This window comes from Manacus candei, unplaced genomic scaffold (genome assembly GCF_025592945.1).
Source record: "Manacus candei isolate 608988 ecotype Guabito, Panama unplaced genomic scaffold, ASM2559294v1 h1tg000049l, whole genome shotgun sequence".
Lineage (NCBI taxonomy): Eukaryota > Metazoa > Chordata > Aves > Passeriformes > Pipridae > Manacus > Manacus candei.
The window spans coordinates 12,622,563-12,648,725 of record NW_026138097.1 but is presented as its reverse complement, the minus strand read 5'-3'; the positions used below and the strand labels follow the sequence as shown (position 1 = coordinate 12,648,725).

The following is a 26,163-nucleotide window of genomic DNA, read 5'->3' as shown; positions in this document are numbered from 1 at the left end:
TTAAGATTAGATAGCATTTTCCCAGATGAGATAAGTAGCACCAAGACTCAGCTGTGACCCATGATAAACCACTTACTTACCCCGTCAAAAAAGACAGCTGTGGGGTAGAGAGGGGTTGTTCATTTTTGCAAGAGAGTTTAGATCCATATTGATTCATTGACACAGCTTTAAGTTACCAGACTCAATGACAGTGTCCTCAGTATAATTGTTTGTGGCTTCTACTGCACTTACTTTCTTCAGCAGTAGCCCTGGCTCACCATCTAAAGGTGAGGACTGAGGGTGCTTGTACCTCCTTGGCTTTCAAAACTTGGACAGTCCTTTTCAGTCTGTTTCCTTGTGGTGTGGTGAGCAGTTGCTGGGGGAAAAAAAATGATCTAATGTGTTGTGGCATTTTGTTCAGTTCTTTTTCCTTAACCTAGAACAAAACCAGCAATGCTCTCTAATGAGGGATGAAGTAGATATGTGTCAAGAACATGCAGCAGTTCTTTCTTTCTACCCAAATGTGATCAGAAGGTTATTCCAGTTAGCACAGAATTTAGTTAATTTATTCTAGTGTCTGTGGAAGATGCATCTTTTGCTATAGGAACTAAAAAAGACTGGTCCAGAAGTTTCCTCTCTTGTGAATATTTTTAGAGTAATCTTCCAGGCTTTCAGCAAAAATAAACCTGGACTTGCAACATCTATGAGATGAATATAGGACCCACTGTACTGCAGTTAATCAGGTTTTGGTAGCAGGTTGTACATAAACTGTCTGTGTTACCTTGATTTATAAAAAAATAGAGGGTTTCAAGTGATAAAGCAAACACTGGAAAAAATACACAGCAGAATTAGATGACCTGTTTGCTGCAACAGAAGTCTTCATGTCCTTCACTGTAAAATCACCTACCTCCTTGTTTCCAGCCTAGCTGGGGGTTTCCTCAGTGTCTTTTCCAGGGCATCTCCCTGTAGAGACATTAAAAGCTTTCAGCAGAGTATATTTTGTTGTTGGGGTGACACTTTGCTGCTTACCTTCTGCTTTTTTTTTCATTCACGGAGCCCATGGACTCCTATACCCCTGAAAGCCTAGAAATAATGATGTGCTAATAACCTTATTGCTCACTCACGAGGGAGTGTTGTCTGCAGAGAGAATTCCCCTTTGCTGCTGAATGATGTGTCTGCGAAACTTGCAATGTAGCTGTACACCCAGCAGATGTGGGGATTTGGTAATGAGGTCCTAAGGATTTAGGGAAGTTACTTTTTTACTGCTGAAGAGATTTAAGAATGATTTTGTTAGAGCTTGGTAATCATAATACTGCTGGCCTCTGCTGCATTCAAATGAGCAGCCCAATCCTAGAGCTCTGCTGCTGAGGGTAGCACTTAGTCCTGGAAAGATGCAGTGATTATGTGATTAGCCAGGAGGCCGAATTCTACCATTTTCTGTGTGCGGTTTAGCAGTGTTAAACCCTCACCGAGGACCTAGAGTTGAAATAATCACTATCCTGTTACAAGTTTCCTGAGTGATCTGCTCCTCAGACTTTTATTGCCATAAATAACTCTGGAAGTCAGGCCTCTATGCCAGAAGTGTTAAGTGCTGCAAATAGTGTAGAAGATGACTCATGTAGTGAGATGAAGGTGGAGCATGAATCAGTAGGAAGAAAACTGATATACAACGGAGACATCCTGAATGCAGATGACACAAAAAATCTGAACAAAGCAATCTTCAATCATCATAAAAATGAATCAAAAGGTTGGGGTTTTTTTTCCAAAAGAAAAAACCTCAAACTTCTGTTTAATGAGAAAGGCCGTTGTAGTGAAAGCCCAAAGCGAGAAGGTGTTGCATACTGTGACCATGTTATTCCTTACCCAAGATAAACTGTGGACTGCTTGGGAAGAGAGGGATGGAAAATTCTTCCCAAAATGTCCAAACAAAGCAGAGTATTCAGCAAGCAGGTTGCTTTCCAGATTGTTCTGGGTCTACATAAGCTAAGAAAAGAACTTATCTTTGAGCTAAACAGTTTTTGGAGATCAATAGTCCTCATAGCATCAGTGAACCCACAGTGAGAGCTAACAGCAGTGGAAACACTAAAATAACCTATCCATGTTCCTTGTAAATGATAAGTCATGATAAGGAGATAAAATTCCCAGAGACCGTTCCATTTGAAAAGACAGCTTTTGGTCCTTTTGCTTACCCTCTGGCTCACACAAACAGAGTCTGCCTTTAAAGGTAGACTTGGAAAAAAAGGTACCCGATAGATGACATCCTACAGCTGTTGGTGCACTAATGAACTAAAGTGTTCAGTTCTGCCTATAATTCCAGTCCTGCCACTTCTTGGGAGAAGGAATGTTTAATAGCTTAATGTAACTCTTCAGGGGTGAGAATGAAACATTGTCACATTTGCCATCAGCTATGATTCTTTGGATGTTAGGAAAGGGTTCCTCGTTGAGGGGGTGGTCAGGCACTGGAACAGGCACCCCAGGGAAGTGGGCACGGCACTAAGCCTGTCAGAGTTCAAGAAGCGTCTGAATGACACTTAGTCATATGGTTTTGTTTTAGGTAGTCCTGTGAGGAGCAAGTGCTGAAATGTAATAATGCAGAGAAGCCTAGATACCTGTTTCTTAGGTGAAAGCTCTGTCTCTGCTAGCATTTTTATTAGAGCCACTGTTAAAATTGTGGAGGCTGGTTCATCCCATGGTGTGTGTGTCTCTTCCTTGGCTTTGTTATGCTAGACCCTCAAAATGTTGCTCTCAAAAATGTTACACTTGCTTAGAAACAAGTGTAACAAGGCATCCTAACCTGTACTGCTTGGAGTTCCTTTGTTCGCAGTAAAGTAAGAGATGGTCAAAAGACTGAAGACTTCTAGCACAGCTGTTTCACAGGTAATGCTGTCAAAGCTTAAGGGATGCAGATACTTACAGGAAGCAGAATTATGGACATGAAGCTCTAGCAAGGTTATCTTTATCTCCAGTATGATTGTAAAAATAATCTAAAACCTGGTTGTACTTGTCTTTTATAGTGTTATAAGGGCTATGAGTTCATTTCTTCATTGAAACTAGTGCTGGATTGAAACTTGGCATAAAGATATTCATCCTTATTCATGGTCAATTGCAGTATTTCAGATGTGAATTTACCTGTGTGTTAATGCACAAAATCCAGAGCTGCACATTGTAACTCGCAATATGTCTTTTCTACTGCATCTGTGTTCAGTGCATTTAGTCCATTTATTCATAGATAATCTGCTGGATTTGAGCTTTAATGGAATAAGTTGTTCTTATGGGAGGTAGCACAGGCTGAGTTTTCTATTGCTGCTAAGGGAGAGCTAATAGTTAACAGCTAGTGACAGATTTATGTTTTCACTTGTAGGCTACCCAGCAGTGGGCCCAGCTCAAATGTAAAAGATCACTTGGAAAAGTTGGCTTTGTTAGCAAAAAGTATGAAGTTCATTTTTAAAAGCTGTACTGATTTTAAGACCAAAAAAAAAGTGCCTTTCTCCTGTTCAGAGGATAGAAATTCTCTAAGGAGAAACAGCACAGGCTGAGTTTCTGTCAATAAAAGAATCTGTGTAATTTAATACCAGACAGCTTTTTAATACAATAGGCAAGTGTCTGCTCTTTTTTTTTCCTATCTTATGAAGGGGAAAAATACAAAAACCTGCCTGCAGTACGTTACCTAAATTTATCCATAGAGGGAATAATCCTCTTGGATACTCAAAAATCTGTCTGAAGGAAGTAAGTAAAAGCAATAGGGAAGCTGGAGACCCTCCATCCCCATTTTCTAAAGCGCTGACAATAGGAAATGTGTTAGGCAGCACCAGTGACCACACTGTAAGGTGGCACTTGCTTGTTTAGTCCTTCTTATCACAAAATATGAAAGTTTCTGTTTGATTTTGCAATAATGTGAGTGGCTGAGGTTAGAGATGTGTGAATGGCTTGCCTCAGATGAAAAAGCTATTCAGAATCATCCTTGGTTTGAGTTTGAATTGTTCCTGTGTTCAGGCAGTGGTGGGATCATGCTTTGGACAACATGTATTCATAAATATGTTAAACTTCCTACAGATGTCCTGCAAACCTTCTCCCTCCTGCAATCTGTACTCGAAACCCTATCTGGAAGAAGCATCTGATTCTTAACGAAAAAGAATAAAATTGAGTTCAGAAGCCAAAATAAATCTCGGGTTATTATTCAAAATGAAAAGAAAATGGACACTAGCTTCTTAGTCAAATATCAGGTTTATAATTTTTTTAAAATCAATTTTTTAACAGTTCTTTAGTCTGAGATCAAATATGAATTGTAGATTTCTCAGAAGTGTGACTTCTGACATCTTAATTTAAGTGTAATTATAAGCCCTGACAGAAGTATTTCTTCTAGGTTCATGGACCTGAGAACCAAGTTTGTGGTATGTAACTGCTGGTGAGTTTTTCAAAGAACAAGTTCTTAGTACTGTTATCTCCTTTGCTGCTATTTGAAACAAGCCCAGAAGCTGTAAACAACTGGAAACTACTGCCAGCATCTGTTGTATTAACACCCCTACAATGCAGTTCTCCGTTGTTTAACAACTTGCTTCGTGTACGTAGAAACTGAATCTCAAGGTGCTCACAGCGTGGTCAGAGCTGTAGCAGGGTCCTGTTTCATATAATAACACTTACCTTGTTCTCATATGCTTCTCCAATTCTGGCAGTGGTACTCTGGCTCTTAATTATTCCCTGCACCCTCAGCTGTTCAAGAAGGTTTGATGATTTTTGCCTCTCTGTTTCCTCTACGGGTGATTTACTGATGAACTTGCTGGTGAACAGTGTGCCTTCAAAAGATGAAAATGTTAAAACTTTACACTTGTAGAGCACTTGGCATTCAAACAAAGCTTCATGGTGTATTTCCAATGCCAGAGCTTTTATTTAAGAGGTTGCATGCTGAGACTGTCCAGTGGAAAAACCCTGCTGGAGGCTCTATTCCCTGCTTAAACTTTGCAGTAAGCTTTTTAGTTGCTTGGAAAATGGTGCAGGCACCTAGTCCAGTTTCTCACTGTAGTCAGTTATGCGCAGAGGGAACATTCAGGAAAGCATGGAAGCATACGCTGAAGACGTTTGAAGCCCGTTTTTGAGCAAGTTCCAAAAGAAGGTCCATAGGGAATTCTTGATAATTTGAGTTCTTAAGGGTTCTGTGATCTGGTTGAAGAAATCCAGGCTGGGATGGGATAGCACAAGCCTACTAATGAACCATATTGTAAAGATCACCATGTTCTTCTGTTAAAGAAACCCAAACTTTCATGTGCTTTTGTGGTCTATGATTTTTGTTGTAACAGCGTTGATACGTTTGTGTCGGATCATAAGCATTCCAACAATTATATGTTTATAATCAGCAATTAGAACTAAAACCCAAATTATTTTGATAACCCTTCTTAGTGGCTGTTTAGTTTCCACATATTAGACATGAATAAACAACGAGCAACTTTATTGCCAAGAGCCATCAGGTTTTTCAGCCCTCAGCTGACAGTTCTACCATCTGCTCAACCTCTATTGGCAGAAGTGAGAGCTTTTGTATGAAAAATGCTTGGACCAAATCAAAATTGCAGTGATTTGACATCTTCCAGTCTTTATAAGCGGAGTGATTATGACAACATCGTCTTATTTTTCAGTTGTAAAACAGAAATACAGAACATCTACCACCTTGTAGAAGCTGACTCCGTACCTCTCCTAAAATAACCAAACCAAAAAGCACTGGGGTTCAGCTGTCAGTCAGAACATGTAAATGTCAGAAGCCAGTATACAGCAAAACACATCTTGGCAAAAAATAAAAGCAGGATGAGTGGGCAACACTGACAAGTGATATCAATTTGTATTGGTTCTACTAATCCATTCAGGAGAAAAATGTAGTTGAAGTATCTTGGTATGGTATGGGTTGGTTTTTTTTTGTCTGGAAAAGAAGATTGAAGCATGATTTCAAAAACTTTCTGTTTAGAAATTTCCTGTGAAGTTATCTTTTAGCAAGTGGGAGGAAGAGGAGCTTAAAATTAGATGAAACCATTTCAGAGCAAGCAAATAATGTTGTTCAATATGAAATGAAATCCTTTCATCAAATCCTTCTGTCTCATTGGGAGTTAAGTCCTCTTTAATGAATAGCAAACACCACTAATTATTCCTTTTGTGTTCAATCCAAAATATTTTATTACAACTTGTTTATTATAAAGAGTAAACAACAACTGTAGATTCTCCATTTAGTGTGTTTGTGAAATGTAAGCTTCATAGCACTTGAAAAATAGAAGAGTTAAACTGCAAAATTAGGGTGGTTAAATGCACCAAAAAATAGTGCTGATCTTCCATTAGTAACTCTTATTGCAATGGTACCCTAAGATTATAGAAAAGTTTGGGTTTAAGTGTTCACTTGCACTTAAAAGAAAAAAAAGTTTTGGCACACCTTTTGCTTATTGTCATGACGATTTCTGGAATTTTTATAGTTTTTTCTACATCATAACTGGCCCTGCAACTTTTAGTTGCAAACTTCAAGAAATAACAGGGTATCTACTTACTGTCTTTACCTGCTGCTAGTTGGGGCATTTGTATTGACCATTCTTTTGTAAAAAGGAGCTCATTGTAACACCAGACTGACAGTTAGAGAGGGTTACCCCTGGGGACAAGGCTGAATTTGTTCTCTTGGTCTGTTCCAGGCATCTGCCAAGAAAAGTATCTACCCTGCTGTCTGTTCTGGGTTGAGTCATGCTGCAGAACATAATCATCAGCTACTCTCTGCTACTATTGCATGGTTTTAAACCAGTGCTAAGAGCTCAATCTGTGTGGTGTCACAGCATGAATGTTTTTGGGTACAGAAGTTGGCTTTAGCAATAGACCTTCAAGATTATTTCCTCCTAGGTCTCTGTGGGGCTGGTATGAACTTCAGTTACTGTTTACCTGTGCTTTGGGAATCTCTGTTTATCTGAAAAAATGTAAATCTTTCTGGTGGTTCCTTGGGGAAGTTTTCCTCACTAATCTCATCCTCAGGTTTGGCACGATCCTTTGAAGCGCCTGTTGGCTAAGCTGCCCCAACCTGTGAGGGAACTGTCTCTGTTCCATCAGTGCTGTCATTTTTAGTCTACACAAAAATGAAGAAACAAACGGGAAAAGCTCCTTCGGCTTCTAAACATTTAAGGGGCTATCTAGAGTAGTCCCATAGAATTGGCAGGTTCAGAGTGCAGTGGAAAACAGAGGCATTCCTGATATACTTATCTGTGTTCTGTCACAGGTGGATGTTGATGGTGAGTGAAGGTCTCTTGGACTATTTTCAAAAGGAATCAATAACCTTAAGCCTAAATGTGTCCCTAATCTAACTGACTCTATTGGAGTATTGTTTCAGTACTTTAAGTGCCTTCTGTATGCGGAACATTAGTTAGAAATTTAAATCTCAGTTTTAAATTAGCACTTCAAAAGGTGTTAACATTTGCCCCTTCTAAACAACAGCTTTGAACCTCCAAATAATGCAGGATTAGAGCCTAGATGTATTCTTGTCTTCTCTGTATGTTTGGACTTGAGCCAACTCAACTCTCTAAGCTTCACAAAGTGGCTATATATATATCTATATCTATATATATCTTGCATATATAGTATTTGCATGTATACAAGCTCCCTGCCTTAAAATAACTTTTTGAGGCAAAATCCACCTTGCTGCAGTGTTGTAATTCATCACTTGTGTGGGACATAAGTGCCTATAATTGTATCTTTAATGAGACAAGCAGGACAGACTGTGAAAAGCAACTTTTCAGGTGCTGTAAAATCAGATCATGCTCGTGGGCAAATGGCGAGTCTGCTTCCACTGTAGCATAAGGATTGTATTAAGCTGAGTGAGTGATGGCCCTTCTCTTAAAGAGCTCCCTGAGAGAGTCAGAGCTACCGCTAACATCAGCAAAACCATCGCTCTGTATGCATATGTCCTTGCACACTTGCGTGCTAAGACGTCTCCTAACATACTTTATACAGAGTCTGTGGAAAAGAAGTCACTACCTGGCTTTCGACTTCCTGGTTTTTCTGTGACTCCTCAGAAGACAGCTCTGTGACTGTGACCTGGTTAGAAACATTGCAGCTCGTGGTGAAACTGTGACCATCTGCTTCTCCTTGCTGCAAGTCCGGGGAGTAGGAATGCCCTAGTATCTTCCTTGAGAGTTTGGTTATTTATTATCACCATGGAGCCTACCTGTTGCCAGGGCCTGTTACTACAATAAATAACACCACAGAAGGCTTTCTTGTTATGTCCTGGCATACAGACATCATTGTCCTTGTCCAGGCACCCTGCTCAGAAGCTGAGAGGGAACGTGTTTCTTCTGCACAGCTGGGATGTTGGTCTGGGAGTAGCAAATCTGTTCAGGTCATTCAGGGTGTTAGTGAACCTCCTGTGGGAACTCAAGCTATTAAATGAACAAGATACTGTCATGTAAAATACACACATATTTCAGCCTCTGGTTGCATTTGTTAAGTATTCTCCAAAACCATTAGCCATTGGAAAAGATCAGTTCCAAATCTGGAATTCCAAGCAGCAAGGCAAGCTTTAAATGGGAGAAAATGTCATCAGGAGATAGGGACAGGCTGTAACTAGGGAAAATGTTTTAAGCATCCTTTGAGATCATTGTACAATTTTTTGATTACTGTTTGAGTCTGTTCACATCCTTAGAACTAGATGTCTGTGGCAGATTTAAAAAAAGAAAAAAGCACCCATGGTTTATACTTTCAAGAGGTTGTTATAAAAGATAGCAGAGAAATGTTAAGTCAGTGCTGTCAGCTGAAGATCATATCTTGGGTCACTTGCGCTGAGATCATCAGCTGTTATAAGAAATAGACATATTTTTCCACAAATATTTACATGAAACAGACTCTTTGTATGAAATAAGGATTCAAAACCCTCAAAATAATTGCTAATAACTATGAGGGATTTTTTTTTAATTTTTTTTTTTTTAACTTCCTGAGACCCTGGTAACAAATGAATGTCAGCTTGTGACCTTACTCTGTTTCGTAGTTGAAAACTTTATTTAAAGCTTGTGATTTTTTTTTTTCTGTATATCAGGAATGGAGATATTTACATGACTAATGCCTCTTTTAAGTAGTAAAGCCAGTGGACTTTCAGGATCAAATGAACCCCAATACTGAGACAGTGTGACTCCAGCCTCAGAGATCACTCTGGACGGCTGGCTGCAGGCAGCCTTATGTGTTCCTCTTGTCTTCAGTCCAACCCCTCAGCTGGTCGGGTTGGAAAGCTGAATAAACTCATTTGCATGGCAGTGAGCCTAAAGTGATCTTCCCTGCCCCAGTGTGCCTTACTTGACTGTGCAAAGCACTGCCCTAAGGTTCTGTAGGGTTTCCAGGTTCTCTCCAGCTTGTGTCTCTACCCAGCTCAGAGCACATGCATGTGGTTGTGCCTGCCTGTGCAAGGAACTCTGAAATGTGCATCTACCATCTCTTGAGAAAAAAATGTCTTCCAAGAAATCTTGTTCTTTTTTCATCCCTGATCAACAGGGACCTGATTCTCGTGTCCAGCTTGAATTCACGCAGAATGCAAGTCAAATAACCTTTTGGTGTGTGGGTGTTTTGTTGTTGTTGCTGTTCTGCTTTTTCTCTCTTTAGCAGAGGTTTGCAGGTTGCATGTGATAATGCTGAAATGTGATTGCTGCTTGATGTATGGCAGAACATGATGTACAGGCTCAGCTTCTTGTTTGCATTTCTGGTTAAATGCCTGCTGTGATGGTGCAGTTCTTAAACTAGTTTTTAAGTAAATAATAGGTGAAATTTTAATCCTTTTCAAAAAGGTGATTTTTATTTGCTCCTTCAAACACAGATAAGGTGATAAAACAGAAACAATGTCAGTTATAAAAGTAAGAAAATTGATTAAATGTAAAATCATAGGCTGTAGCATAATCAAAAACTAGGTAAGCTTTATGATTTATGCTTTACAAATTGATTACTGGCACATAAAAGTCAAGACAAGTGATAGCTTGAAGAAATAAGAGTACATGGCATATAACAAGTGGCATGAATTTTGCGCCCTCATTCATATTTATGGAAAAGAACTTTCTCAGATCTCAACAGGATTTGTACACTTAGAGCCTGATCTTTTCATATCTGACACACATGATCAAATTGACATGGTGAATAGTATGGTTTGGAACAATTGGAGCTACAGGCTTTCAAGAGCAGACTGCTCTCCTGCTGCTGATGACTGACGACAGAAAAATCTTTCATTTTAGCAGCTTTCCATTAAAATGTAAAATTAAAAATAAGCAAGTTTCAGTACAGTCAAGGCACCAGGACGTGGGGAAAAAAGTGCAGGTCTCTATATGCCTTGTCTTGTGAGAATGAAAACAAAAGCCAGTCACAGGGATGTGCATGCTGGGGAATAATCAGTACACAGTCAGAAACAGCTGTTTCTATAATTGCTGCTGTTATGTGGAGGAAATTGAAATGTATGTATATTTTAAAATGAGGAGAGTTGCTTTTTTTCAAAACTATCAAATCTGAAGCTGTTTGGTGGCTTGCAAGGAAAACTGAATGAGAGGCAGTACATCTTGGTGTCAGCAACCTTATCAGCTGTCTTTGATTTATGCACCTAAATTAATGTGCTACTGCAGAGAGGCAAGAAAATTACTATCCATGGAATGGCATTCCTGATACACAGCAAGGCTTTGCTGGTCCTGCTAAGTGAAAGATTCCCATGTAGTATCACGAGCTTGATATGTATATAGATAAAAAGCACTCTCCTAGTCTTGGGGGCTGGCTGAAGTTATTAACAAGGCAAAGCTTGGCTGATTTGGAGGGGAGAGGCAAATTTCTGGCGTTTTTTAGTCTGACAACAGTCCTGCTGACTTCAAACAATAGAAAGCAACAGGTTGGATTTTTCAGGGATTCTGAGCAGCCATATTTCTCTTTGAAACTAGGACTGAATAGTCAGGTGGCTAAAGAGGAAGTGCCCTGACTACTAGTGAGCACAAGTAGCCATCTGGGGGAGAGTGTGAGGCCAAAGGGACTGAAAAACTGCAGCCCATACTGTGCCTGAAGAGGGAAAAGGGTGCCTGTGCTCTGATGACTCGCTGCAGCCCCAAGGAGGAAGCTGTCCACTAGAGACATGGGTGATGGAGTAGAGGGGAAAAATGCACCCTAGGAAATGGGGGCTGCAGCTGGGATTGAGTCTAGAGGCTGGTGTGGGCAGAAGGCAAAAAAAATGAGCTGGGTTGTGGAATAGGAAGAAGGAAAGGATAGGAAGAGAGATGAGGAGGTGAACTTGGAGGCATAAGGTGACTGGAAACCAAAGAGGTTGGACATAGACTGAAACTGAGAATTTTTGCAATTGAAGTCAAAGCGTCTACAGTCTGTACAAGAACTGCTGCACTTCAATGACTGGCTGCTTAGCTAAATCCAAGTGAGGTTTCACACACAGGCGCACTATATGATGTTTCTTTCCCTGCAGTTTTCTTCAATTCCCAACTCAAAATCTTACCTGGGTGGTAGTAGATGGATTTGTCAGTACTTCCATCTCTGTTTCTTTCATGTCAGGCCCCAGATGGACTAAACAGCTTCCCGAGCTGGCCTTCAATACGGAGCCTGAGTTTTGACATACGGCTTACTATTTGTAAAACTGGGAAGCGGATGATGGCTAAAGTGCTGGCTGTAGTCAGTGGACTGGCTGTTGGTTATGCTTTGCTGAACCAGCTCCATGGCTGGCTCTTGTCTATGTGTGTTGTATTTCAGTGCTGTATGTGATCCAAATGCTGTACGTAATCTCTCCATGGTGACTGCAATGTATTTGTTTCTATTTAAGGAGAGAAAGAGGTTTGGGTTTTCTGCCAGAATTCCCACTCAGGTAATTACACTTCTGCCTGCAGAAATTCCCCGTAGCTTCAATTGTAGTAGTCGTTCTTCACTCCCACTACTAAAAAGTGCAAACATGGACCTGCTGCTGTGTTTTGGGAACACAGCAGTGGTTGCTCTGCTGAGGCAAGTGAAGTGACCCTGCTAGGCCTCCTTTATGGCAGATTTGCCCCTAGTAAAGATTGCTGCATCCAGTCATGCTACTTTGCAGCTCTCATCTTTCTGAGGCTGACTTTGGCATAACAAGTTGGTCTTGCTAGTGATACTGCTAGATGATAGTGAGACAGCCAGCTGGAAGCCAATGCAAAGATGATTAAGAGCCAAGAGAAAACCATATGGAGAGAGAGAGGGATTTCTCTTCACGGAGTTATAAGTAAAAGTGTTTATGTCTTTGGATCTCACTAGCTGTTTTTTCCCCCTCTTTGCATCAGTTTTATGGGTGGGAAGAGGTTGCAGCTGATTAGCAAATTCTACCAAATCTCTTTAGCTAGAACAAATGTTGTAAACAGTAGATATTTCAGGCAGCTCTGTCAATACTAAAAATCAACATGCCAACATTGTAATGGTAATAGCACATATGTCATTATTATGCTAATGTTAACTACAGTACTATATAGGATACCAACATTATGTAAATTGTATTGTTTTGCAAAATATGAAAAATACTGAATGAAGGGCCTCTTGCCTCAAATTTAAGTGATGTAGAGATTTATTTTTTTCTGAACTTATGACAGCAGAGCTAATAAAGTCTAGCTCAGTCTGGAAAACGCTTCTGCAGATGCTTAATTACCTTTGGAGTCAAATTAAACACAGGCCTTTTTCACTCAGAGCCTTATACAGAGATTTAAAACAGAAGATGTCCAATATTAATAACTTAAGACTCATCCTACATGGTGTAGATAGTAAACAGAACCAAGACAATTGAACCAAATTACTGATTCATGGAATTCAGTCTTTCTGTTCACAGAATGTTCACACGCAGATTGTGTTGCTATTGAATGCATTTCTTACTCAGATTTACTAAATGAATGTTATGGTGAGTGTGTGGGTTTAAAGAAAAAAATTTTGTTAACTAATTCTGTATAGATCATATCCTCAAGATTCAAGCTGTTTCACATATGTTATTGTTTCAGTTTCCCTGACTGACTGAATGCTATTCAAGTAAATAGCACTGAAACCCTGCTTGAATTAGTTTTAGGAGTAGGGGTGCTTACACTCTCTCTTTGGGGTTGCAGGTTTCTCATGAGCATGGCATAGTTTAAGGAATGTCTGACAAATAGGAAATGGGAATTTCTGTTAAAACTTGGTGTCTTCCTTCTTCTCCAGTAAGAACAAGTCAATTCTGCCAATTACTAGTAGAGTCAAGTACTGTGCTACTTAGTTGAGAGCAGGGTGTGCCAGTATGTTCTCTTACTGTAATGTTCAAAGCAGCTTTTGCATGGTGCTCTCTTGAACAAGGATTCAGGCTGGCTTTTCATAATTTTAGTTGCAATATGGTGAAGTACTAATTGTGTGTGTGTAGGTGGGGGGCATGGGTATCTGATTGTAGGAGAGTTTTTTGAAGGACAGATCTTCACGGTGTTCAGAGCCTCTCCATTGTATCCCACCTCTACATCCAATTCTGTGCAGAACATAGCTTGCCTAGGAGATATAAGAGCTTTTTCTTTTCTATCCAACGAGAAAAACTTCATGAAGCTGAAGGATGGTGCTTATCTGAAGTATGTCTTTTGTCTGTATCCCTCTTTGTTCTTTTTTCCCCTTCCCAAGCAACAGCAAAAACTTCCTGCTCCTTACTTAAGTTGCTCTCTATGAAAGCTTCTCATGTCTACCTTAGGTGCTTTTGCTCTCAGCCAAAACATACCAGCCTTTTCTGTCTTGCTGAAACTGCTTATGAATGTTTTGAGTGTATCTGTTGGTCTCAGTGGGATCCTATTTGAATTGATAGATGTTTTGGTCTTCTGAGAACTTGTATTTCTGCCACTAAAGTGTCTTTGAAGACTTGCATACCAAGTAGATATAAAATAACTCATAGTGACATTTGTTCGTCCAAAATATTTAATGCAGATGAATCGGTTGGTTTGGGAATAGTTCAGAAGTCTCGCATCAGTTTGGGCTGAGTTTGCCTTTTCCTCAGGCCTTTTCAGACCCATACCATTTTACCATACCATACAGTGGAAATTGCCAGGCTTCTCCTCCTAAGTTGTTGACCTAAGCTGAAATACACTTTCCTAAGGGAATAAAGGAACATGGAAATGCAAACCCCTGCACAGGGGCAAACCAAATCCCTGTTAGAATAGGGAGCACTCATAGAATTGTAGAAAGTTAAGGGTTGGAAGGGACCTTAAAGATCATCTAGCCCCACCCCCCCTGCCATGGGCAGGGACACCTCCCACTAGACCAGGTTGCCCAAGGCCTTATCCAACCTGGCCTTGAACACTGCCAGGACTGGGGCATCCACAACCTCCCTGGGCAACCTGTTGAAGTGCCTCACCACCCTCACAGTAAAGAATTTCTTCCCAATATCTAACCCAAGTTTCCCCTCTTTCAATTTGTGCCAGTTAATCCTTGTCTATCACTACAGTTCCTGACAAAGAGACCCTCTTTGGCTTCCCTGTAGACCCTCTTCAGATATTGAAAGGTTGCTATGAGGTTTCCATGCAATCTTCTCTTCTCCAGGCTGAACTGCTCCAGCTTTCTCAGCCCATCTTCATAGCGGAGGTGCTTCAGTCCTCTTATCAAATTTGTGGTTTTGTTACAACAGTTCCACGTCCTTCTTATGTTGGGGACACCAGAACTGTATACAGTATTCCAGGTGGGGTCTCACCAGAGTGGAGTAGAGGGGCAGAATCCCTTCCCTTCACCTGCTGGCCTCGTTCCTTTTGATGCAGCCCAGGATTCCATTGGCTTTCTGGGCTCTGAGATCAAATGTTGAGTTTTTCATCAACCATCACCCTCAAGACTTTCTCCACAGGGCTGCTCCCAATCACTTCTCCACCCAACTGGTAGAAGTGCCTATAGGTATGGATAGTCAGAAGGATATGCATCAAAAAGGATCTCTTGTCAATATTTCTCAAGCCCTGAGTACAAGCTATGTGAGATGCTGTGCTACCAGAGAAGGAAGTGTGCATGTACAGATAGTCCCACCTTGAGATTCTGTGCATCACTGGGATAAGACTGTGGTTAGGGGCAAGTTACTCTACAGGGAATGAAATAGGCCTGTGATCCCATGCACTTCTAGTTGGGGGCAGACTGGGAATATTCTAGGCATCAGCCTTGCTTTGTTGTGAAGTGATGCTAGAGGTCCTTTTGTGGTACAGGACAGCCCTGCCTCTGGAAAAGTGCTGTCCCAAGAGCACCATCTGGCTCCGAAGTGACCCAGGATAGTGGACAGCCCTCAAGCCTGGGTGAACCGCTGTCCTTGCTTGTTCCTGCCTGCAGTTTGGGCTTTGTGGAAGGGCTCAGGAGAAATGCCATTGTCTGGAATCTACATATCTGGCAGAAATACAAAGGGAGACTGTCTGACTTGACTGCAGCTTTCCTATACTAGGAGTGAAGGAGATTTGTGACGTTAATTAGACTCCAGATTTGAACTTTCCTCATGGGTGTTGGAAACCGGCATTCTCCTTTCAGCTTATATGTATATAGAGCTGCTACACGTTGAACTTGGGATGCTCCTGGAATGAGAAACGGAGTGTATGACATATCTATCTGCTTTCCAGGGACTGCCTTGTCAGAGTCTGTGATTCAGCTCTTTGCCTTATGGATTAGCTTGGAGCATTCATGTACTTTTAAAATTCCTTTTAAAACAGTTTGCCGAGATGAAGTCTGTGTGGTTAATTAGATCTCTGCCACTGTTCACAGAATGCTGTCTCTGCTGAGCAAAGCTCTTCAAACACCTTTTTCCTCAATTTGAACAGGCAAAGCACTGGGCTCTCACGCTTCCTTGGCAGGCAGAAGGGGTGATGTAAGGAGCTACTTGTTCCTGGTGGCATTTCTGTGCTGCTGGGAGAGTGACTGTGCAATGAGGTGGAGGAGCCAGCACTCATTTCCTGGGTCTGGTAGGAGCATGGGGCTTACTGCGTTGCCAAATGCAGTCCATCCTTACTGGGAGCAACACATCATAGATGTACTTTTTGCACAGTGATCAAATACCATTTTAGCAGATGTCTAATGCAAAATTGTCAGAGCTTCTAAGGAAGCTGTACCACAGCTTTGCTCCTCTGCTCAGAAACAAATTCCTTCAGATTCCCAGCCTCTTTTATCTGTGACTGGTTCATAGTTCTGTGTATTTTAACCTTTTGTGATCCCTTCTTCCATCCCTTGTTTCAGTGCGTCCCTTCCCTTTGTCAGGGAACATTCCTCCAGCTTCTGCCCTCTTCTGAGTGAGGGACCTTCATGCTTTGCCTATCCTTGCCCAGAGCCAGTTCTGTTCAGCAATAGATTGATTTCATTTTTCTGTCTAAATGTGGAATAATCCAGATTTGTAAGTGAAAGCTGAGATCAAAAACTTGTTGTTTGCTTCTATTTAAACAAAATATGTTTTTTTAAAAAATAATCTGAAGAGGTTCCAAAATTTCTCCTGAAACATTTTTCACTCTCTTCTATTTCAAAAAAGATTAGCAGAAACATGGAACTGCTTTGGCAGTTGTGGAGATAAAATTAAAAAAACATGAGCTAAAATGCTACTGCTCAAGCTTGGGGGGGCGGAGGCCGAAGAATGTTTACTAGAAACATACTTGCTGTGTGGCTAGGACAGCTTTTTGGTTGGGGAAATACTGCAAATCTATTCACTTCACATAGGGACAAGTGGTGATATATCAGTGTGCTGTGTATCATGCATATACCCTCACTATAGACAAATCTTGCTTTCAGGAAGCTTCCATCTCTGGAGTGGAAGGCAGCAGCTATTTTTAGTAGTGTGCTGCTGCATTGCACAGGAGAGCACAGGATGATGCTGTTTCCCCAACTCACTTCATGGATGACTTTGCTAATTTACTAAGGGAGGACTGATGACAAACCAGTACGACCTGATGAGCACAGACACAGCTTCATGCTTTTTTGAAAGAAGTCAGCAAGGCTCTGCTGGCGAGCAGCGTAAAACAAAACAACCAAAGTTATTTCATTGGAGAAGAGCTCATAATGCTGTGCCCTGTAACTGTAAACACTTGCGATATCAGCTTTAGAAAACAACATTACAGTACAAATCCTGGGATGTTTCTGTCAGGTGCCCAAAACAGTGAGCACTGAATTGTAAGAAGCTGGTTGTCAGGATGCAAAATGTACCCTGTGAAAACAGACAGCAAGACACTTGCATCTTAACTCCTGCTCAAACCCCTTTTCTGAAGATTTAACTGATTCTTAGAGCAGGTACTGCCTCTGTGTATGCCTGAGATGTATGCTGCATTCCTTAGAGGTAACAACACTCCCATGCTTTTCTGACATATGTGGTCAATTGGAGATGAAATCCTAACATGAAACCTTACAATAAAAGGTTGCAGTGGGCTTACAGAGCCTTTTCAGGTTGCTGGAGTTTCAAAGTCAGCATTTTACTTGGGCAATGATACTAGCACCGTTACATTCACTCTTCTGCTGACAGCTGCTCTGCTGATTTTCCTGTGCAAATGACTTTTGGTTTTGCAAGTGTTACTGGTGAAAAGCCGTTTAAGTGCAACAGAACAGTCTGTTACTGCAGTAAATGAAAAATGCAAAATGCAAACACACAGTCAAAAGCCTGCCTCTTGTATTCTGATTGGTCATTTTTTTAAAACTGGTGTGGCTGATGTTTGGTGGAATGATTTTACACCTTTTCCTAGTGTGCATTTGGGTATTCCTTCCACTTCAGACCAGCTTAATTATTGCGTAAAAGAAGGTTATGTGCCCAAGAACCTACTGTTGTAGAAGGTGGTAACATTTGGAAGTTGGTGAGTTAGTTACCAAAAGACATTATTTCAGCAGTTTTCAGAGAAGAGATATGTAAAACTGTAGAACTGTCTAAACCTGGCAAGCACATCTATGATCTGTATTTTCCTGCCAGAGTTATTGTAAAAACAAAGCATAATTGCAGGTTATTCTGTTTACCTGTTTTTCTTCATGGAAACTGAAATATACACACAAAAACATGTTCAAAAATTAGGGATTTCAATGCAGTTTGAATACCTGTAAAGAACTAGCCTTTATAACTTTTATAAAGCCTTGGGGGAATGTTTTAGCAGTTTGTCCTGGTGCATTTATAACAAGGCATAGTGGTGATATTGGGAGTGGGAATCATGTTTCATTGTGCATTTGTGAGCAAGGAGTTTCAGTTGTAATTACTTTATAAAGATGAAAAATACACTGATAAAGTCATTCAGTCATATTTCAAGCTCTGAAATTTTCATTCCTATAAAGGAAGACTACAAATGGATTTCAGACTATTTGGGACTGTGATTTGGTTTATATACCTGTCATCATAGATCTTCAATGCTGTATATAGTTTAATATATGACTAACATAGCAGTACTAGTAATGCTTCTCTTCAGTGTAAATTAAGCAAATGTTCAGCCTTTAAATATCCACGATAATTTCTCCTGTTGTTTACACGGGACTCCCATTGTGGCCATTAAAGCAGAACATATGGCTTACTGATACAATGTCTGCTTCTCAAAGTATTTCACACTGTGCCTATTCTAGAACTGACAGGTATCTGACATGCACTCTGGAGCACTGAGAAAGAAAAACATCTTTAGATGCCAAAAACAGTTCCCAGGTGAGAGCTTCACAGCCAGAAAGGAGTAAAAAGCGCCCTCTGGCCTTCCACTGTCAATTACCTCCCCTACACTCATGGTCTTCTTCTAAGATATATTGACTTATATTTAGCTTCCTCAGAAAGGAATTTCAAGCTTTTAATGCAGTTTGTTGTTTTATGCATACCTTTTCAACACAGTTTGCCCTTAGTTAAAGGGTGTCCACGCTGGGTGGTGAAAGAGCAAGCACTCTGTCCTTCATAAAGTTTACAAGAGCCTTTAAAATATTAGTGCTAGAATAAATTTCAAAGTGTGGCCTTAGTAGTTTTCTCTGAGAGCTCTGACAAGTAAGATGTGGCAGGTTTGGCTGTGATCTTTTATAGCCTTATAGTCTTGCATACAGCCAACATCTTGTCACATAAGCTGCATGTGAAGACTACATAAAAGAGCAGTATTTTGCCATTCCTGTTACAGGAGCAGTAACCTCTTGCTGAAAGCAAGGCAGAAAAGGAAGATGGTGCAGTTTGGATTTACCATGGCTAAATTCTGCAGTGCCCGTTTAAGGGATTTGTAAGCTTTTTGTCGGGTCATTCTGGATGTGGATGAATTTTTTGGTTTGTTTCTGTAACAGCTGCTGTTTCCAAATTCTCAGCATAATTCCGCTTTTGCTTACCTAAAGTGGAATCTTGCTTCTGAAGTCTGGGAAGTCATTGCAGTGTAAGACTGGCCTGAATCCGGAATCCATATTGGCATGCATAATGGAAAATATCTCAGGGCTTAAATAACTAAGCTGTAAAAGGTCTTCCTTCTTGTTATTCACCCTAATTAAAAACAACATAAAAGAGAGATAAAAAAGAAAAAGAGAGGAGCAAGACATTGGGAAGGTTGTGCTGTATTTTATTTACATGGGTATTCTGGTGTCAAAGCTGCTGTTTTATGTGATGAAGGACCTCTGTTGTATGGTTGGTTCAAACCCTTAAAAGTAGACTTGCCTGGCAGGGGTGCAGGCATTCAGACACAGGTGTGATACAAGCTAGATGAATCAGCAGCTTCAGCTCCAGCTCAATCACAGAACTGAGATCAAGTCAGCAAATCAATCACCTGTTTGACACAGGGCACAAGGCATGGCACAGCCTTGCAGAAGGGCAGTGTTTTGTATCAGAGGGGCCCTAGCCCAGTGGTGTAGGGGTAACCTTGCTTATCCTTTTGGGCTAAATGATCAACAAAATCAGCCCCTGAGACAGGATTCAGATGTTTGACTGATGGAAAGGGGTTGGGGTTTTTGTTGTTGCTTGGTTTGTTTTTGTTCTTTTTTTTTTTGATACGGTGGTTTTTTGTTTGATTGGTTTTTTAAATTGGGAAATCAAACCAGGTCGACCTTTGTGAATCTTTGTCCTGATTTGTAAACAGCCAGGTCAACATGTGGGACTTGGAATGGCACAAAGGTACAGGGCTGCTGGCAAGTAGTCTGCACCATGCAGAAATGGTGTTTTTCAGAAGCACTGGTGCTTCCATGACCCAATCAAACTTTACTTTTGTTGTAGAGCACCTGCAGTATAGCTTTCTGGGGGCTGGTCCTTTAAAACTGTTTGACTCAGCTGAGCTTAGCATAATGCAAACTTTTGTCTGCATTCCTGTTCCCTGACTCAAGTCTGCTCTGCAATGACCATACTGAGGGCTAGGCTTGTCCTGTTTTCAGTACATTGATCCTTGGAATTCCCCTGTAGGTAATTCCAGGCAACTGGTGAATCTAGAACAGAACTGGGCAATTAATCACAAAAGAAACGTGTGATAGAGGTAAGACTCAAGGCCAAATACAAGCCCATAGATGTGGAGGTGGCCTTCCTCTCTTTGCCAGTCCTTGCTGTCCTTGCCAAACCTGCCTGTGGCAGCTGTGAGTTAAAAATGCTCACTTCTGGAAAGCCCCACTCACAGCCCCGCTGAACAGCAGTTCAAAGATTGTTTTCATGCTTAGCATGTTTCTCTCCTGCCTCTTCAGAGATCATGTTAATATTATCACCTCATCAAACATCAATCTGTACATCATTTGCCAGTTGAAGCATGAGTAGGTTGCACAGATTTTTTTATTCAGCAAGCGACAGTTGCTGCCTAGACTCTGTGGTCTAATTTTTAACAGCTGGCTGTTTGGGTTGTGTTTTTGTTAAGTGGAGAGCCTATTTATAGGTGGCAGAACACATGCACATCCTTGTCTGTGCTACTGCAGATCCTGGTTAATCTCCCCTGATACAAAAGCCTAGTCTACCAGTTAGCATAATGTGTATTAAATCAGTGTGGGAGACTTAGAGGTGGGGTTTTTTTTTTCCCTCTCTCTATCACTATCTTGAAGCTCTGGAGAGACTGTGATAGCACTGGGACAGGCTGCTTGTCTGAAAACTAGGGGCAAATGTTTCTTATAGCTGATCTCTTCCAGGAAGTAGTCTATGGTGGTGGTGTCTGACACAAAATGTCATTAAGAGGAACATTCTTGTGGCAAAGGATCTGATTTTACACAAGGTATTTAATGTGTGTGTGCATCACACCCCATTTTTTACCCAGAGGAAGGCAGAGTTAGCCTTTGTTTGCTTCCTGAAAATTAGATGGCAGGCAGGGTATCTGTGATGATGGGAGGCTGAGAGCAGTGTCATTCCTGCTCAAGGGCTGGGGGAGAAGAGGGTTTTGGCTAACACCCAGCAGAGGAAAATCTATCAGTATTTGCACCCTTGACACCATCAGTGTGACCAGGAGTGTGGCCTTTAAGTACCCAAGGAGTTTGTCTATGGCACTCTGCTATTTAGAGGTGCTGCTTGCCTGGGTCACTGCTAACGCTGTTCAGGCTGAAAGTGAAAACACTGTGATTCTAGCATAGCACACAATGAAGTGCTAGTTACAAAACTGAAAACAAAGTTAAAAGAAAAATGAGTACAGCTCAGATAATTTCAGATTACAGTTTATAATTTCATATCATGTTAAATAGCATTTTTTTTATTGGTTGCTTTACTATCCCTTCTATGAGGTATTATGGAGGAGAGTGAGAAAGTTTCTCCCTGACACATGCTTCTTCCAAACTTCACACACCTGTGGGCTGCTCTTCTTTCAATTTGTTTAAGAAGGAATTCCCTTGATCTCATACATCTTTCCACACTGCACTCTTCCTAACTCAGGCTTGCTTGTTTCACATGTAGGACATGATATTTTAATTCCATCACAGGAGTTATTCTATCTGTCTGGGGAAAAAAAAATCCACCAGTTGCTGTTCTGTATTATGAAGACCGTAGAACCAGCCTGGTTTGTCTGTCCCTTCCTTCTCTGCCAGTCCCTTGTCACATGAGTCCCTGCAATAGAGAGTTTGGAAACAGTTCCAATATGTGCCTGTGAAGCGGGAGAACGAACAAGTTCTGCAGGGCACTGGAGTGAGCACAAGTACAGGCTGAACTCCAGTTAAAATGATGAGGTGTGCACTTCAGTCTGCATAATTGCTTCTCACAACATCGTCCTTAAGTGAGCAGCCTAAGAGATACAGGTGAACTTTTAAAATTTTAAATTGTTTCAGTCACTTTTCTGTTTATATCTCTCCTAAAGGGGTAGGTACTTCAGTAAGTATTACATACATCTGTCTGCATTTCATATTCAGGCACACAAGCATAAATACTGATGCACTAATAGCATGCATGACATCACAAGAGTGTTTTTATAGGATCATAGTACAGCATCCCCTGAGCATCACCTATGAGGCTCACATTAATATCCTGAGGGTATATTCCACACTGACTGGCAATCCACTGCTAGCCAAGGATGGAAATGGATAGGCTCTGGTGCTTTCTGCAAGGGCACTGTGCCAGCATGATACAGATGATGGGGAAGAGCTGAGCAGATACTTGACATCTCTCTGTAAATCCTTCCTGTTCTGTCACAAGAGTATCTCATATAAATAAATAAAAGGGATGCAGTTAAGTCATGCCAGTCAAAAAAAATCTGAAGATGGACTCTGGCTGCCTGCCCAGTTGTGCTAGGTTTTCCAGGCTATGAAGCATATACTAGTGTCTGAGAAAGTATTTAACTTGTGATCCATGGACTTCTGGAGACCTAGGATGAATTCTGAAGGAAATGTAAATGTAAATAAGAGGAGAAAGACTCTTGTCCTGGGATTTAAATCTACTCTGCAGGAGTCAGCACCACTGTTAAAAAATGCTGAGGTCTGTAAATTGTAAAAAGTTGATAGCTATGTTTTCTTGTTTATTGAAAAGTTCAGGAATGCTGTAGGGTCTCTGGCACTTGATGCCAAGATAGCTCTGCTTTTTCTATGTCACATGGACATTGGTGGGACTTTGATTAGTAGAAAAAAAGATCTGTTGGTGATTCGTGTGCCATCATTTGTTTTCCCATCAAAGTCTTGATGGAGTTGCTCCTGTGTGGGTGCTGAGCAGGCTGCCATCATTCAGTTTCATGTATCATGCCACTGTATTTTTTAACTTCCCACATCTGAGCAGGCTACAAGTCTAGTTTTACCCTGGATGGATAGTTCTTCAGGCTTTTTAGGCTCCCAAGGGTAGTGCTGATGTAGTCGCTTAAGTGCAAGTTCCCTCAGAGCTACAAGGAGGTGGCAACACTGCATTTACAGTACTTGGTAGACAAACAGTAGTGAAAGCAAGTAAATCTATAGACTAGAACCAGTCTCTTGGAAGCATAAGAAATACACAGATCCAGGCTGTGCAATACAGCATCAGAATTTTTTCCCTGCATCTTATTACTTATATATCTTAAAATTATATGTAAAAGTTATTACCACTTTTTGGCATATCTAACTTGCCCAAAAGTTTTGTCTGTAAACAGCCTTTGGCTGGCTTCGTGGCAGGCAGCATGAAATGCAGGCTGAAATCTCTGACCTCACAGCTCCTTCGTTCTCGTGGGATCCTCCTGAGGTGAAGCAGGACCACCCTGTGCCCCTTCAGAATGGGTTGCACAGGGGTTGTGAGGGCAGCTCTGGTATGGTTGTGACCATGAAAAGGGACTGTTTTAACTAAAAAAATGAAACTGGAAATACGAGCTGTTTCAAAGAATCGTTCTCCTTTCTAAACTAAATAAATACAGCCAGATATTCCAGATACGTTTTCTTAAATCCTAGACCTATGGGAGTGAGAATGATGAGGGGAACTTGGCTTGCTTTGATCCTGCCAGAGCAGGAAGCTGAAACTATTTGGTTCTCGAAGTTCCCTCTGCCAACTGGAGCAGACTCAGGGGGTTTTTTGGGGAGGAGGTAAAGTGTGTGTGCCTTTCTCCTCATGCAGGGCTGGTAACAAGTAACTATTTCTTCAGGTAAGCGATCTCCTGAGGGGTTGGAATTTGGAAATCAATAGAACTTCTTGTATTGCTTTATTCCACTGTCCTCAAATCTGTTTTAGGAATTTGGTTTCACTGAACCACCTCTAGGGTAATCAGAGGGCAAACATTCTGTGAGGTTTGTGCTCATTTAAACTGCTAAATTAAATTGTGGGGAAGCTGTAGTTGCTCATGTATATGATGATCACATTAGGATGGTAGTGGTGGGCTCATGTCTCCAGCCCCACAGGAGTCTTTGATGGAAAACATGGAGCTGTAAGATCATGGACTGGTGTGCAAAGTGACCTCAGGGTGGGAGGGGGGAACACCAACCTGACCAAACTTCCCCCCTTCCACAGTTCCACATGGAGGCTTTCAATGAAGAAGTCAGGCAGTGCTAGTTCTTACTGAGGAGAAGAACAGGGAGGTGTGGGAATGTTTCCAGAGCAGAATCAAGCACCTGATGGATTTCAAATGTGTGTAACTCTTAAATGAAAATTAAAAACCAGTTTGAGCTGAATTTCAATTATCACAAGATATAACTTAAAATAGCATTGAAGCTTAAGATTGAAATATTCATTTTGACTATCTGGTTTCGTCTGTGATACATGAGTTTTCCTTGTGTTTTGATATTGTCAAAATCACTTTACAGCAACAGGTCCCAGTAGATTATAATAACATCTTGTAATATTTAGCCTGTTAAATTAAAGGTTTACAGTAGCAAGATATGGTTTGAAAATCACTCTTCCAGGAGCCTGGAAGTGGGGAAGATGAGCTGTTGGTTCCCAATTGAAAAGGACTGGCAAGTACCTCATAGCCGTGGCAGGTGGTGGGCAGTGGAGGCACTGGTTTGTGGTGTGTCTTACTGTCAAGTTCACTGCCAGTCTGTGACTTGGAGTGGCAGCAAAAACTCAGGACAGCGCAAACCCTGCTGAGGCTACAGCTGCAACCTCAAAAAATACATGAATCCCCCCTTCCTGGGTGTGAGTTGGAGCCATCGCAGACTTGCCTTCTCTGCTCCTCTGCGCTCACAGCCCGTTCTGCTTCCCTTCCCTCCTGACCAACCCCGCCAACCAACACCCCTGTTCGTCTTTGTCGAGGTTCGGACTCGGGAGAGAGCCGAAAAGCTCGAAGGAGGTTTCCATGGTTTTTGGGAGGGGTTCACACCACCGTTCGCTCTTTGACCTACTCCTCTCCCTTGACTGCCCTTGGGCAGTGCGGGCTTTTCCTGTGCGTTCGCCGGGCGGTCGGTGTTCCCCGATGCTGGGAGCCACAGCGGGATTTCCCCCGCGAGCGGGGCTTTGGCTGCGCTGGGGCCGCGACGGCGTTTCGGTGCTACCGCCTGGGCTCGCGCACTGCCGCGTGCCCCAATATCGCGCGCCCTCTCGCGTGCCGTGTCGCGCGGCCGAATCTCGCGCCGGTGCTCGCGCCCTGTCGCGTGCTCGAGTCTCGCGCATTGTCTCGCGGCCGGTCTCGCGCATTGTCTCGCGCCCTGTCGCGCGCATTGTCTCGCGCCCTGTCTCGCGCATTGTCTCGCGCCCTGTCTCGCGTACCTTCGCGCGCACCCTGTCTCGCGCCCTGTCGCGCGCATTGTCGCGCGGAGGTTCGCGCGTGCCCTGTCTCGCGCTCGGGTCTCGCGCATTGTCTCGCGGCCGGTCGCGCGCTGGTGCTCGCGCGCTGGGTCGCGTGCCGTGTCTCGCGGAGGTTCGCGCGTGCCGTGTCTCGTGCACTGTCTCGCGGCTGGTCGCGCGCTGGTGCTCGCGCCCTGTCACGCGCTGAGGGTCGCGTGCCGGGTCGCGTGCCGTGTCTCGCGGAGGTTCGCGCGTGCCCTGTCTCGCGCATTGTCGCGCGCTGGTGCTCGCGCCCTGTCGCGCGCTGGGTCGCGTGCCGGGTCGCGTGCCGTGTCTCGCGGAGGTTCGCGCGTGCCCTGTCTCGCGCCCTGTCGCGTGCTCGGGTCTCGCGTGCTGTCGCGTGCCCGGTCGCGCGGCGGAATCTCGCGCACCGTCTCGTGCCGGGTCTCGTGACGACTCGCGCGCCGGGTATCGCGTGCTATGTCTCGTGCCGATGGTCGCGCCCCGTCGCGCGGCTGGATCTCGCGCACTGTCGGGCAGCGGGCCTCGCGCGCGGTGCTGGCGGTAATGGTGGCGGCCGCCAGGGGGCGCGGTGCCCTCGCCACCCACCCGCGGCTCCCCGCGGGGTCTCGGGGCGGTGAGGGGCTCCCGGCACGGCAGTGGTCACGTCCCGCGCGTCATGACCTGCCAGTAATTCTAGAGAGACTTTGGGGTTTGGGCTTTTTTTGGTTTTATTTTCCCAG

The 26,163-nt window shown here is 42.6% G+C and overlaps 1 protein-coding gene across 1 annotated transcript; it reads right to left on the bottom strand.

The window, feature by feature from the left end:
* Positions 1 to 137: 137 nt before the first annotated feature.
* On the bottom strand, positions 138 to 25,378 carry STMND1 (stathmin domain containing 1). The gene is given in 8 exon segments (XM_051799520.1): positions 138 to 177; positions 179 to 281; positions 284 to 365; positions 368 to 415; positions 821 to 894; positions 897 to 942; positions 4,621 to 4,859; positions 25,039 to 25,378. Coding segments are annotated over 8 exon segments (972 nt in total).
* Positions 25,379 to 26,163: the final 785 nt, after the last annotated feature.